The following is a 14511-nucleotide window of genomic DNA, read 5'->3' as shown; positions in this document are numbered from 1 at the left end:
TGTTTTTGTTTTAATTGATTTGACCAACAAAATCCATCTTTGTGAAATCCAGATTAGGGACTAATTTATTTATTTAAATTCACTGATTTTTCTTATACGAACTCAGTAAAACCTTTGAAATTGTCATATTTTTGTTAAGTATAAATATGACTCATTCTCATTGTACCAATACATAAAGAGCTTTTGACTGTAGCAATCTAATAAGACAAAATACAAAGTCCAGTCCACTGGATTTGGTGTTTTATTTTGCAGTTCTTTACATTTTAGAAAAAGAATCCAAGAATTTTCCCTCCTGTGTGTTTTCGTCTGGCTTCTTCATGGTCCATGATGCCAGCTGAGGTGGTCAGCACGATGTATCTGAAGAAACAGACACGGTGTGTAAGACATGAGTTTATAAAAACACTCACAACAGGCAGACTTAATTTATGGCAAGCAGTAGGGAAATTATATTACAAAAGTACATTTAACATTAATAGACTAAGACCATGAAACACCAGGAACAGCTGAGACAAATCCAGTTGAACCCCTTCTAAAGCAACATCAGTTGCTTCCATTGATGCCATTACAACACTTAAACAAGCATTTCCCAACCGCGTCCTTCAAAAACCTGCGATAAACCAATTGCAGACCATCATTACCGTATCAAGACAACTTAAGGTACTGTTTTGCTCTCCACTCCTGAACCACTTTTCCGCAGTAATTATGTGGCCTCCATTTATATTGTATGGAGGCCATTATGATCCTAAACATTCAATGCTTTTCCAATCAAGCAATGTTAGCAATGCATGTGGATGTACAGAGTGAAGCCTATCATAACAAGAAATGCATCGCGGCGGTAAAACTATTCCTGATAGTGACTATCCAAATCACATCCAATCTTCACTTTAAGAGTCATTCTCTTAGAAAAAGCTAGATGCAACAAATGTTATGAAGTCATACAGGGGGACTGGAATAAAAGCCTGTAAACCCATTAGCTCTCCTGGAGGATGGTTGACCACCCTTTATGAAAAACATTGCATGTCTTGCCTTTTGAAATAATTTGCTCATTCACTATATCAAATGACTATGTAGGCTACTAATATTTTTATTAATCTGAATCAACCCCACAAAGTTTCTTCAGGAAATGTAGCTTTTCAAGTTGTCATATTTATCTAAGAAGTGTTTACTTTGCAGGCTGTCTAGCATCTATTGAGTTTCAATGTCCCATACATTGGATGCCCAAATCAACTGCAAGTATATACAAAACAAGTTCCTAAAATTAATGTTACGGGTTCACAAATAATCTTGATTCGAATCCCAACTAATGCAATGGCAAAGCGAATCATTTGTTTCTGCAAAAATAATTTAAATGAAACAAATTGTTAAGTGAATCAACTTTGCATGGCCTTATTCGCAAGTGGCAGAGGAAAGTTTTTTTAATGATAAAAACATGAATACACGTTATCCTTTGCTAAACCGTTAAGAGGGTACAAGATGTTTGGAATTGACTACCTAGTTTATTCTCGATCATATTTTATAGACTAGGCCTACCTGCTGCTGCAACAGCCCACACTTCTCGCACATGCAGGCGATGCTCGCAAACACACAAGTGTAATTCTGATCCTGTCTGATGTAGATTGTTTGTGAATTGATAAAATATTTACACCATTCCTAAACAAATTACATTATCAGAAAAAAAATCTAACTTGCCCTAAACTTTTGGGATCCTGGAAAACACCATTTTAAAATTCCATGACCTTCCCAGGATTTTCATGACTATACAAACCCTGATCATGTGGCCACAATTCAGTCCATCTTCAATAGTACAAACCATATAAGTGCGCTAAGTCACATCAAATAAGCACCAACCAGGTCCAACAAACCTTTTCCCCCTCACTGGCCTGGATATGGGGTAGTTTATAAATGCAGGACTTAGATTGACATGCGTTGGCTCCATTTAGCTAGTAATAGGCTACATTTGGTTATGATGGCATATAATAAAAAGCTGTGCAATATAATGTAGCAATGCAAGACATTCTATTCTTTAGAATTGCATTAATGATATAAAATGTTGTTTCTAAAGTACATCAATTTAAGTAATAGGACGTTGCCCCTTTAAGAGGAGGGCTTTCAAAAGAGATGGCTGGCCTGCTGTAGCCATGTCTAAGACGAATGCTAGGTGTCTTTTTGTAGCTTTCTTTTTGCAGACCATCAATTGGTCGCCATTAGCCAACCTATTGCATTTTTTGCAGTATTGAAGGTTTACTTTAGTATATCACTTCTCCTAAAACAAATAAGTGCAGTGAGTGGCTTGATAAATGCTTATTTTTACTCTTGACAGTTTGTGTGCCATGTGAACGCCTCAAGTACGGTGGAGTTCAAGAAGTTGCGAGTTGAAGTTAAATGAACTGCCAATTATATTGCTCAAATACAAATAGCATGACTTTCCGTCTGTAGCCTTCAAAGGTTTTCTATGGCAGACTGACACGGGTAAACGCCACAGATGGAACGCCAAAATGCGCCAACTATAGATGGGTTAGCTGACAACAGCAAGAGAATGCTTTATGCTTTAAACGGGGCAGAAGTCCAAGCATTGTTGTGGATGGCCAGATAGCTAGCAAGAATGACAAGAAACTGCCCTGTGGGGAATCGTGACATGTTTCAGCTAGTTCATCTCGTTCTTGATGCCATATCTTGTTTTGACCTGTTTTGACTGATTTCACCTCATTGCTAATGGCTAAAGTTCGCTAGCTAGCCAACCACTGTAATAATGTATTTGAGTGACACGTGCTTATTGTGCAAATTTAGGTTTTTAAGAAACAAAGGAGACGAAATACAGTCCCATATGTCAACAACCTAAGCCAGCCCCGTCGGTTTTTCCCCATAGTTGCAGACGAGTCATTGTGACACACCCATTAGATTTTATCAGTCCACACATATCAATAAATCTGTGACCGTGCCCTCACCACATCCACCATTGGACTTAAGTAAAGCTGAGAGCAATTTCATACGCATAGTGATATTGTCAGTACATACTCAATCACCCATATTCACCCCCTTTCCTACATGCAGGTCATATCCTGTTCAAGAGGCTGCAGCAATCATATTTCCATGGATGCATTCAATAGAAAGTGGGAGCACACAGAGGACACTCAGTCCCAGGGACCCAAGTTGCCCATCCCCGACTTATGATACAAGTTTCGGTTCCCGTTGCCTAGGCTGCCCTCATCTTTTCAAAGAAAGTGCATTTCAAGGACTGTTCCAATCTCCATCCCAGCCAGCTCCCAGCATCTATAAATACTAGACTAATGCTGCATTTGCTTGCTCTCAATGCTATCGGAAGCTGCACATTCAGGCACGGAAATAAAAGGAGATTAGTTTACTTGCTTTGACATCCAAATAAAAGTTCAGAGATTTAAAGTCTGTGAAACCCGGGGCACAATTTTATACACCCCAAAGGAGCACATTAACACGACATCAAGAGATGCATTCATACATGAAACACCGTAGCAAACAAAGTCGCCACTGATGAATACCTCCCTGTTCACAAAGTTCCACTGCACAATCGTGATACAGCCACTCCAACATTCATGCCACCATTAGGGTGCTGCTGACTGATTCTCACCCGAACTGTCTTGAGGGCAGGAGGTTGTTCTGCCACTTTTCCAGATCCTTCAACTGGAGGTCAAAACGAGGGCTGATCACACCACACTGAAATTAGCAAAAGAAAGATTAGAAGTGCCAGGTGCAAATATACAATTACACAGGTAGGCTGATAATGCCACAATGCAGAATATGACCAAGAAAAAAAGAGAAGATGAGCAAAACAGAGGGGTCAGATAGTCTATCAATCTACCCCAATACAAAAGAGTGAAAATGAAGTAGAATGGCACTCAAAAGGTCTGATGGTAGTCCTTGTGATGCAGTATATTGAACTTTTTTTTTTACCTTGTTCAGCCTGCCAGTGAGATTGACGACAATTTTCCCAGCTCTGTGGTCGTCGATGATCTCAAACTCACCAATGTAACCTAGGGAAACAAGGGAGGCAGGGAATCAAAACCAAGTACAGACACACAGCATTGTCGACAGGATCTTACAGGGCTTGAACTCAGATCCCTCAACCGGAGGTAAGCAATTATGCAGTCTCCTGGTCCTACCTGTAACTGACACCTACACATCTTGTTGACCTCCCCCTTGACTGGACCCATACCACTTACAAAACAAGTGATACATTTCAGTAACTCACCGTGCTTCATCATGACGGTCAGGAAACGTACAATGACCTTCGAACACGGCCGGATCAGAACCTGGCGTTTCCCACGTTTCTCAGCATTGTTGATGCTTTTGAGCGCATCCGCAAGAACGTTCATGCGCACCATGATGCCTGTCGATCAGAGATGCATAAAAAAGTTAATTAGTTTCGGAGTTGTAAGGCAGCCAACTTACTGCCCAGCTAACTAGGTAATAATAAACAGTCTAATAGTGGTTAGTTATCCTAATAACATGCTGTGAAACTGGCAAGCTAACATTAGCTGTCTAGCTAGCTATTGACTTGACAAATAAGTCAGCCAACAAACTGACTAAGCTAGCTCAAATGTAGGTAGATGGACATCATTGAGTATGCAATGACAATTTGAGTATAGGCTTACCTAACGTTAGCTAAGATATTGCCTAGCAAAGTATTGTCCAACTAGCTGGTTAGCTAACGTTACGTGGTTACTTTGGTAAAGAAAACAGAAGGCTACATACTAAGGTAGCAACCTCGACAGACATTATGCTAGCTATCCAAATTACCCGGTTAGAGCGAACAGTCTACATTTCACTGGTCAAGACATAACATTCGAATGGCTAGCGCCAACAATTTCAAAGCAGGGACAAGCGTTAGGTCCTTAGATAAGAAATTAGAAGAGGTTTGTACGGCCATGCAAACACGTTTAACCACCACCATCGTGACTGTCTACCACGCATGGAAGGACTACATTTACGGGCCAAGATAGCTAGAAGAGTTGGTTGGCAAACCAAACTGTACTGCTCAACATTTATACCATATCTTGACAATATAGCAAATGTGTCGACTACTTCAGAACAAAACGTAATTAACCTAACAGTATTAATTGTCGGATTTTATTCATGTTCTAGCTACCAATACAACACACCAGTAAAACGGACAGTGATGGGGACTTTACGAATCACAAAACACCAACATCTCGACACAATAACCATTTCATGACATTAGTACATTATTAAACGATTATATAATTTCATAAATTGTGTTTTAGACGGCTGGATGGGTTAGATTTGGGAAAGATTGACAATGAGATTTTAGAGGGGGCCCTTACCGGTTCTGCAATATGGCGGAAAGAGGAAGTAGGAAGACCAAGCGATGTATTATGGGGAAAAAAACTAAGTTTTTTTACGACTAGTTCATGCGATCACCAGCTGAAAACCACTGGGTTTATGAAAACTTGATTCAAAATAAGCTTGATAATTAAATATATATATATTATATTTATTCAGACAGTGATTTAGATGCAAATGCATCCTTATTTTACAGTCTCATTACTGTATTTACCCTTTAGTCTAAATGCAAACAAACTTCCAAGTTGATAAAACAGAAGCATTCAATGCATATTGCTGATTATATTTGTGCAAGAAATAGAGATTTCTAAATTAAAGTCAAATCTACCATGATATTTTAAATGTGTCGGTAAGCAAATGTAAACGTCCAAAACATATTACAGTCTTTCTGAAACATCTCTGGTGTCTGTCTCTCTTTTCATATTTACAGTAGTAGTTGGGAAGTCTGTAATCCCTTTTCAAACTATAGTATCTTATGTGGAGCTTTGGTTTAAATCTAAAAGATCGCCATCTAGTGGTTGGAGAGTGGGAAATAAATACAGTATGATGTTTTACCACTAGGTTTACCGAGTAGAATATGCTTTATTGAAACCTGATGGAGTTTTGTCTTTAAATATCAGAGCTTTAGAATTTGAGGACGAATTTAAAATAATGATTTAATGACAGGAGGATCAATCAAAGAAAAAGTAACAAAGCTCACTCTGAACAGGTTTTCAAGGATAATCCAACCTTTTATTTATTGTTCTGTATTCAATTCAACATACATCCACTATATAATGCCTGTCAAGTTATAGTTCTGTTTACAAGGTAAATATTTCAAGCAAAATAGGGTTCATTACATACAATTTAAAACAGTAGCAAATCAAACAATTCGGATTATAATTACCATACAATAGATTAGATATAATCACATTAAATGATTCTTTAATGATGTAAATTATATAGTTATTACAGTACATGACACACTAGCTAAGTAGTATCGACTACAGTGTTTTTGAAGAGGAAACATCACTTAAAAGGGTCCATGGGAAGATACATTAGGTTCAAACACACTTCACGGTAAACTCAAAGAAAGAAGAGATGGTCACAACCTTCTCTTGATAATATACAATATTAGAAAGTATGACAATTGCTCTTCATTTGGGCCACTTTTGCAAGATCAAACATCCCTTACTCCACATGCATATCAAATATATCTATATATAATATATAAAGTCAACGTTGTAATTGCAGCAGCAGTAGAAATGTGGGCAATATAAACTGTAGGCTGTGTGTGTGTGTGTGTGTGTGTGTGTGTGTGTGTGTGTGTGTGTGTGTGTGTGTGTGTGTGTGTGTGTGTGTGTGTGTGTGTGTGTGTGTGTGTGTGTGTGTGTGTGTGTGTGGAACACATTCAATAAAAGTTAGAGAATGGTCTGGGCACTGCAAGTGTCCTTCATTCTCTGGCAGTGTTTGAGCTTGGACATGGATCTAAAACAGCAGACTCATATAATATATCCTTCCAGTCAACCATCTACATTAAAATGTACATTTCCTCTGAATACTGTACCAGTCCTATGTTGGCAAGATGATCAAATGTGCCAATAGCTTATTCAAAAATCCTCAAAAGCAGTACGTTTCACTTCACAAAATGTTGTTGAAGTTCTGTATAGTACATGTAGTTGGGTGAAAGTGTGTTGCAGGTTTGGTGTCTGACTGGTTAGCTACAGGTACCTGGCACTCCTCGTTCTCCCTTGAATCAAATCAAATGTGAGACACAACCCAGGGGTAAACTGGAATCACTCCCCTCCCCTCTTTAAATTGTCCAGGTAGAGTGATCCTGGAGGCAAACTGTAATGTTACAGACAGACATAGTGTAAGCCCAGTGACATACCCACCGGTCAAGACGGCATGGTAACAGCGGAGCACAATGGAATGGCTGAGCGGCACAACAGAAGTAACCAGATTCTGTACCTTTCATGGTTACGTCATAACTCATAAAAAATGTCCCTTTACTAAGCCAGAGAGTGGGCTTCTATACTCCTTGTCTTAGCCACCGTTACTGACCATGCTAGTTATAGAGCTACTGTCCCTCCTGAGGTCCAGACCTAGTTTCTGGAGGTCCAGGCCCATGCCCACTAACATCTGGAGCAGGGTGAGCTCCTGCTGGGTGGCCTGGTCCACCAAGGCTGGGCAGGTAGGGTTGCACTGGGGCCAGTGGCAGGTGTCGATCAGGTGGAAGGGACAGCCCTTCAGGGGGGTCTTGCTGTTACGGTTGGCTTCTTGGAAACTCTTATCCCAGCACTGCAGAGCCCGGGGCAGGGAGGTGCCTTTGACTTGAAACGTCATCCAGTTACTAATGTAAAGAACGAGGGAGAGAAGGAGAGGGGGAGGGAGAGAGAGAGAGGGAGAGAGAGAGAGAGAGAGAGAGAGAGAGAGAGAGAGAGAGAGGGGGGATAACAAGAGGGCAGGAGAGAGAGCGAGAGAGAGAGAGAGAGAGAGAGAGAGAGAGAGAGAGCGAGAGCGAGAGAGAGAGAGGGAGAGAGAGGGAGTGAATGGGTGCCAGAGAAAGGGGAGATGATTGAAGTAGGTAACTGTGAGAAGAGAGAGAGCGTGTTGGGCCACTTGAGCCCTGTATCTTCTCACAAGCAGTTTGCCTTGGCAGGCTGCGTCTCAATTAGTTCCCCAGCTGTGCCCTCCTTGTGTCCAGCCTCCAACACCACCACCATATCTACCATCAACATAGCCCTGCATTAGATGACAAAACTGTGAAAATATGATCCACCTACCTCACACTAGTATGATTAGGCAACCAGCTCCTCCCCTACAACCCTGAGCTAATCACTCCTCCCATCTCCAACCCTGCCCTTTACCGTAACATAGGCTCCACCTTCTGCCCTGTCACTGACCCTATGTCCAGCTGGAGAGGCAGGTGTTTTAAGTGTGCGTGATTTTATGAGTGTGTGTGTGTTCCCTTTTAAGTGTGTATGTGTTTGCTTGCTTAAAGGGCTGAGTTTGTTTGTGCATGTTTGTGTGTATGTAGGTGGGTGGGTGGGTGCGTGTATGTGTCCTTGTGGGTGTGGGTGCGTGTGTGTGTGTGGGTTTGTGCGTGCGGCTGTGTGTGTGTGTAAAGCGTGCTGGGGGGTTAGTAAAAGTGTGAAATGTCATTCAGGGACACGCAGAATGCGGTTTGATGAACGAGCTACACAAAAAGAGTAGCATGAGCTCACTGGGTAGAGATGGGTCAGGGTAGGGGTGAGGGGTAGAGGGGACAGTGGATGTGCTTTTCAGGGCCCCCAGGGAGTCAGATGTCCTACCTTTTAGTGATCAATGTGTGGGACAGGCAGGAGGGTGCGAACACAGCCCTGCAACACACACCACAGCATAACGTCAGCACTGAGCAGCGTGACATATTTGATAGTGTTGGGAACATGTGGAGAATATTGCTGTTGATTCATTTTTGCTAATTTTCCATTTCAGCTGATCAATAGTATACACTGACAGGAGAAAACGTTAAGAACACCTGCTCTTTCCATGACAGACTGACCAGGTGAATCCAGGTGAAAGCTATGATCCCTTATTGATGTCACTTGTTAAATCCACTTCAATCAGTGTAGATGAATGGGAGGAGACAGGTTAATTACTTTTTTGAAGCCTTGAGAAAATGTAAACATGGTTTGAGTAAGTGTGCCATTGAGGGTGAATGGGCAAGACAAAACATTTAAGTGACTTTGAACAGGGTATGGTAGTAGGTGACAAAAAAACACACCGGTTTGAGTGTGTCAAGAACTGCAACACTGCTGGGTTTGCGTGTATCAAGAATGATCCACCAACTAATGGACATCCAGCCAACTAGACAGAACTGTGGGAAGCATTGGACTCAACATGGGCCAGCATCCCTGTGGAACGCTTTCGACACCTTGTAGAGTTCATGCCCTGACCAATTGAGGCTGTTCTGAGGGAAAAAGGTGCTCTTACTTGTTTTGATCACGAAACGTAGGTTTTGTGAATTCTTAGCCTATATGTCATGGATCAATCTCAAGCTCAGCTGTCTACCACATTCCACAGTCACGTCCGTCACTGCAGCTGCACACTTACGTGACATCTTTGAGTGAGTTCTTGATATCCTTTCCCAGGTTCTGCATGTAGGTCCACTGCTGTTCTGACAGGGTCTGACCCCCCAGGTAGATATTCTCCACTCGCAACTGCTCCTCGTCAAACAGCCACTGCACCACAAACAGAGGGGCTATGACACACACACACACACACACACACACACACACACACATACACACACACACACACACACACACTCACACACACACACACACACACACACACACACACACACACACACACACAGCATGAGAACAGAGTTGGGGTGTTGCTTGTACCTATAAGTGTTTTATTGAGTAACATGAGGGACGTAACATTTATTGGTATCTTGATGGGTAACACGATGGACATAAAGTTTACTAGCATTCTGATTCATGACCCTTCAGCTTTGATAGATGAAAGACACATTCTTACAAGATGATGGTAGGTAGTAAAGACACTCACAGGTCAGGGAGGAGTAGAGTTTGTGGCTGAAGAAGCACTGCCACTCCTCTCCTTTCTTGTACTGCTGCCGACACTTGTCTGGGACCACCCCGTTCCACAGCCTAAGAAAACAGCCATTGAAGAAAAATGGCTTCCAGTGCGCATTGAACATAGACAGGGCAACTGTTATATGCTAAAATTATTGGTGAACTTCAAGCCAATGGAAATAAAGCTACACGTGTGATGAGATGCAATGCTTTGTTCAGGGCATCTGTCATTATAAGGTCATAGAGACATGGATAAGCTGAAGGGAGAGAGACAATGTGCTTTACTTGAGTCCTCTCTTGATGGCGTCTACAGGTGAGCAGGAGACACTGTCTGGGCAGTCAGGAACCCTCTGCTGTTTACTCTCCAGAAACCAGCCCGAATCCACCAGGCCTCGAACCTGGGCCTCTGCCCCCAGCTGCTCCAGCTGACTGGACACTCTCTCAATGTTCAGTAGCACTCCCGTCCCTCCAGCACTGCAGGGGAGCAAAGAAACTGGGTAAAAAGTCTGTGTCTGTGACCGTTTCCCCGCATTGGCACACTGCCAATTGGAGCCAAAATGGCCGACAGCTAGCCACAATAATACTATGCTGTCACAGTCAGACTTAACTGTGTGTTCTTGTTTTAGTCCTCAGGGTGTCTCACCAAACATGTTGCTAATCTGGGAAGAATCTCCAGAACTGTGTCCTCCTTTATGGAAGAGGCCCCTAATAGACATGATGTCATCGTCCCACACTCTATGGCCAATACAGGACAGCAGGGCTCGTAAACATCTTTATGGTAGACAACAGTAACAGGACGTCCTAAAATAGACTCACTCTGTCAATGTGTGTGAGTGTGTGGAGCTGGGTAGCGGAGACAGATGGTGCCAGACAACGGGGCAAGATTGGGAACAGACCCAAAGCAGAGGAGAGGAATTCACCTTGTGCCAGCCAGCATGACAACCTTGGCCTGTTTGATGCCTTTAGGGACTAGGTCTTTGATGACCTCACGGATGATCAGGGAACCCATGAAGGTATACTCAACTGTAGGGAAACATAGATATGCAATCAATAGAACAAACCACCGTATTGAAATGGCTTTGGTGTTGAGGAAAATAATGAGGATCTGCTGGTGGTGAGAGGACCTACTGGCATCTTTCTCCTTCTCTTTTCCCGGGCCTCTCTTCTCCTTGGTGGCTGTGGGCCCTGTGCCACTCCACACGTCGCTGGAGCAGTACGGGATGAATCTGCAGAAGAGGAGATACACAGCTGGGTCAGAGCCACACACACACTCACACACACTCTCTCTCACACACACACTTTCTCTCTCACACACACACACACAAACCCACACACACACACACAAACCCACACACACACACACACACGCGCGCGTGCGTGCGCACGCACGCACGCACGCACACACGCACACACGCACACTCTCACACATACATATGTAATAGTATTAATGGGACTCCATCCCTCATTGTGAAGCAACCTGTCATGTTTGATATTCATCATCTCAGCCTGCAGTTGGCTTCTTCAATCACACAGATCCTGAGAACTTTAGTTAGCAGTACAGTATGAGCAGTACAGTATGTAGGACAACATGTACCGGTAACATACAACAACCAGCGTGTTAACAAGCATACTTACACAATATTACTGTTATACCAATGAGGATTTTCTTCCGCCTGGGCTGACAATATTCCACTTCCTGTAAAGCAACCAATAGAAAGTCAAGCAGAGACAGTGGTGACCTCTCATTGGATATACAGTAGGACACAACACTGATGTCATTTGACAATCAACAATCCATGACACAATGTATATTGGGAATGGGACCAAACATGGACGCCCATGTAAAACATGTATGATGAACGACGAGGATGCATTCTAAAACAGAAGGACCCCTACCTACCTTTGCGCGTTTGGGGCCAGTCGGATGAGGTCATGAGTCGTGGGATATTTTTATATCTGGTATCGCAGGAGTCTTTGTTGTAGCAGCACCAACCGCCTAAAAATAAGACACTAATATTAGCTTCTCACATCCGGTTTCAGAAGCTCAGAAAGGGAGACCCCTTGTTAGCCCATTTCAGAGGCCTGAGAGGAATGGGGGTTGGGAGGAATGGGAGAGGGAGGGTAACTGAGGCATCCACCTGCAGCTCCATCTGCTAGCCTCTGGCCAGGCTCCCGAACTGAGGGAGTGTCTGTGGGGTCTGATGCACATGTATGGCAATGGACTGTTGAATAGAAACGGCAGGGATATAAATTGGTGGCTATTATGTGACTGCTTCCTAAAATCCCACCTGGGGTCCATTAATGGTTGAGTTATAATCTTAACCATACCTATGATTATATGCATGTTTAACATGTAAATCAAATGTAAGTCAAGTCTTTTGGAGCCGTACCACCTGCTGAGAAAATAAACGAATGAACAAACTGTGCCATTTGTGACCTAATCAGATCCTTGCCGTATAAAAGAGTGGATATCTTGGTACTTGTTGACCTGTATCCAACAGTAAAGTACCTCTGATGTAGGATATGTATGTTGTGACATTTCAACCTGCTGAAATGTTTGTTCTTAGAGGATGTGACACATCCGGTTCTAGGTCTCAGAATACACGTGTGATGTCACAACGCAATCCTCATAAATATCCCATAGCGACGGAGGGGCGAATGCCAGAGGAGGCGTCCAATCAGAGTGACAGACAGCCGCCGAAAAAGACGAAAAAGGGAAAGGAGACTACCACCGGTCCAGATGCCGATGAGGGCGTCACGCAAACATGCCACGCGCTGACCTCTCAAGATCAAATTAACCAGATGAGTTTAAAATACACACCTTCCAGAAATATCAGCCATCTCTTACTCCCTTTGAACTCCTTTAGGTAAAACCTGTGGACCACAAATGAACATGGATGAAGGTCTGTGAATGGTGAAACCTAGAGAACACTGCTGTATAGTGTCACGTGTTGGCCGATCTTCCAACCATAATCACTCATCATTGTAACTCCTTATCAACACAATGATGCTAAGTACCATAAAGTACATGACAATTCCTGAGTTCTTTAATTCTTTCAAAGTTCAACCACAAACTCTAATTCAAAGTCCTTTGATAGTGATTAAAACCATCTACCCCTTGCCGTCACCAACTTAGATAGCTGAGGACTAGATTACTACTTTATCTAATATCAAAACACATTACAGTGTAATTACAGCTGTAATAGCACTGACAAATACAAAAAACATCAACTGATTAGTTATTTCAATGTTTTCACGGCACTATATGATTCCTTATCACATCCATTTTTGCTGAAATTGATAGATTGTCTTATGTCCTGAGTACAATCTCTGGAGCTTTTTTATTATCTAAACAGCCATCATTTGCCTCCATAAATAGTTTTCCAGAGCATCTTACCCTGCCGCTGTTCCATCGTTGCATGTGACCTGAGTATTCTTGAGGACATGCAGCTTCATATCATCTGAAGCCTTGTTGTTCTGTGAAGCTGACTGCTGGGCTGCCGCCCGACCTCCAGAGTTACCCTCCCTGCCCGACTCCACTGGCCCAGAATGGGGCTCATCTTCTGGGGCCGACTGGGCTGCCTCGGCCCCCTGGTTCTGGTTCCCCTGGTTCTTCTTAGATGACTTGCCACTAGGTTTGGCATTGCGGTTGTTCTGGCAACAAATCCCTCCTATCAGCAGCAGCAAAACCACATGGCCCAGGATCTTCATAGTCAATCCAGCCTAAGAGTTTAGCACAAAACATGCTACATGAAACACTCAACTTATAGACACTAAAACACACCATCCTTACTCAATGGTATAGGCGAGAGATGCAGTTAGGTTTAGAGTAATTTGGCACCAGCATTGCAAAACGAATGAAGGTTAATGATATGTTAGGCAAATTGACTTAAAATACCAAACATCCTTCTCAAAAGTTAAAATAGATTAAAGAAATGATCAATAACAATCAGGATCCATTAAATTCCACAGAAAATCAACATACCCCTTTCAGTATCCAGTCCTGAAGAAAGTCACGTGTGAGGAAGGATCTTGGGTAAAACAGAGCAGCGATGCTACTGAGGAGACAGGTGAGGAGAGACTGTAGGTGAATGGATGCTGGCGTTGAGGACGGCTTGGCCAGTTTTTTGGTGAAGGCTCGGGGTTGGCGGTGCACTTTATAGTGCCACCATATGGATCCTATTTCCCAGCATTCCCTTTGAGCTGCCGCCAGGTTCTGACTGTGCGATGTGACGACACGCTAAGGGTGTTGGATGGTTAGTGGCGAGGAGAAAAGATAACACACGCTCTGCTGAACATATTTCAAGCGCCCCCACCCACTCCCGACTCACACATCCACCCACCTGACCCAGTCCCACAACAAGAAAAAGCTATACCTCCCTCATCCCCTCCTCTCCCCTCTGTTCGCCTGTGCTTTGATTTAAACACCTACATGGCTGGCATATCTGCAGCATAATCCTTCCGTGTGCCGTGTACCCCGCAGGTCAGTGGAGCACAAAGCTCAGACACACTCCATAAGACTGCCCCTGTATGTTGACCTCACGTTGAAAGATCCAGAGGACACACACAAAAGTACAGAGGGGTTGATACATTGGGTGGAAAACGCACGTGG

The 14511-nt window shown here is 43.1% G+C and overlaps 2 protein-coding genes across 3 annotated transcripts; both read right to left on the bottom strand.

Annotated features, from left to right (window-relative positions):
* Positions 1 to 223: 223 nt before the first annotated feature.
* LOC115122307 (small ribosomal subunit protein uS8) lies at positions 224 to 5417 on the bottom strand. The gene is made up of 5 exons (XM_029651514.2): positions 5319 to 5417; positions 4226 to 4363; positions 3928 to 4007; positions 3605 to 3690; positions 224 to 357 (listed from the first exon to the last, which is right to left on the bottom strand). Exons 2-5 carry the CDS (start codon positions 4356 to 4358, stop codon positions 264 to 266), a joined length of 393 nt encoding a protein of 130 aa, XP_029507374.1. The 5' UTR covers positions 4359 to 4363; positions 5319 to 5417; the 3' UTR covers positions 224 to 263.
* Positions 5418 to 6060: 643 nt separating this feature from the next.
* LOC115122306 (carboxylesterase notum2-like) lies at positions 6061 to 14135 on the bottom strand. 2 transcript variants are annotated; one of them, XM_065006173.1, is made up of 12 exons: positions 13885 to 14135; positions 13297 to 13622; positions 12721 to 12773; positions 11800 to 11895; positions 11535 to 11595; positions 11028 to 11125; positions 10820 to 10922; positions 10185 to 10373; positions 9874 to 9974; positions 9412 to 9559; positions 8631 to 8678; positions 6061 to 7669 (listed from the first exon to the last, which is right to left on the bottom strand). In XM_065006173.1, the coding sequence occupies exons 2-12, from the start codon at positions 13608 to 13610 to the stop codon at positions 7363 to 7365; spliced, it is 1518 nt and encodes a 505-aa protein (XP_064862245.1). In that variant the 5' UTR covers positions 13611 to 13622; positions 13885 to 14135; the 3' UTR covers positions 6061 to 7362. The 2 variants fall into 2 exon arrangements, with proteins under 2 accessions (XP_064862245.1, XP_064862246.1); XM_065006174.1 differs by lacking the exon at positions 8631 to 8678.
* Positions 14136 to 14511: the final 376 nt, after the last annotated feature.

This window comes from Oncorhynchus nerka, linkage group LG21, assembly GCF_034236695.1.
Source record: "Oncorhynchus nerka isolate Pitt River linkage group LG21, Oner_Uvic_2.0, whole genome shotgun sequence".
Taxonomy (NCBI): Eukaryota; Metazoa; Chordata; class Actinopteri; order Salmoniformes; family Salmonidae; genus Oncorhynchus; species Oncorhynchus nerka.
The sequence above is the reverse complement of the archived record's forward strand: the minus strand, read 5'-3'. Positions and strand labels throughout refer to the sequence as shown.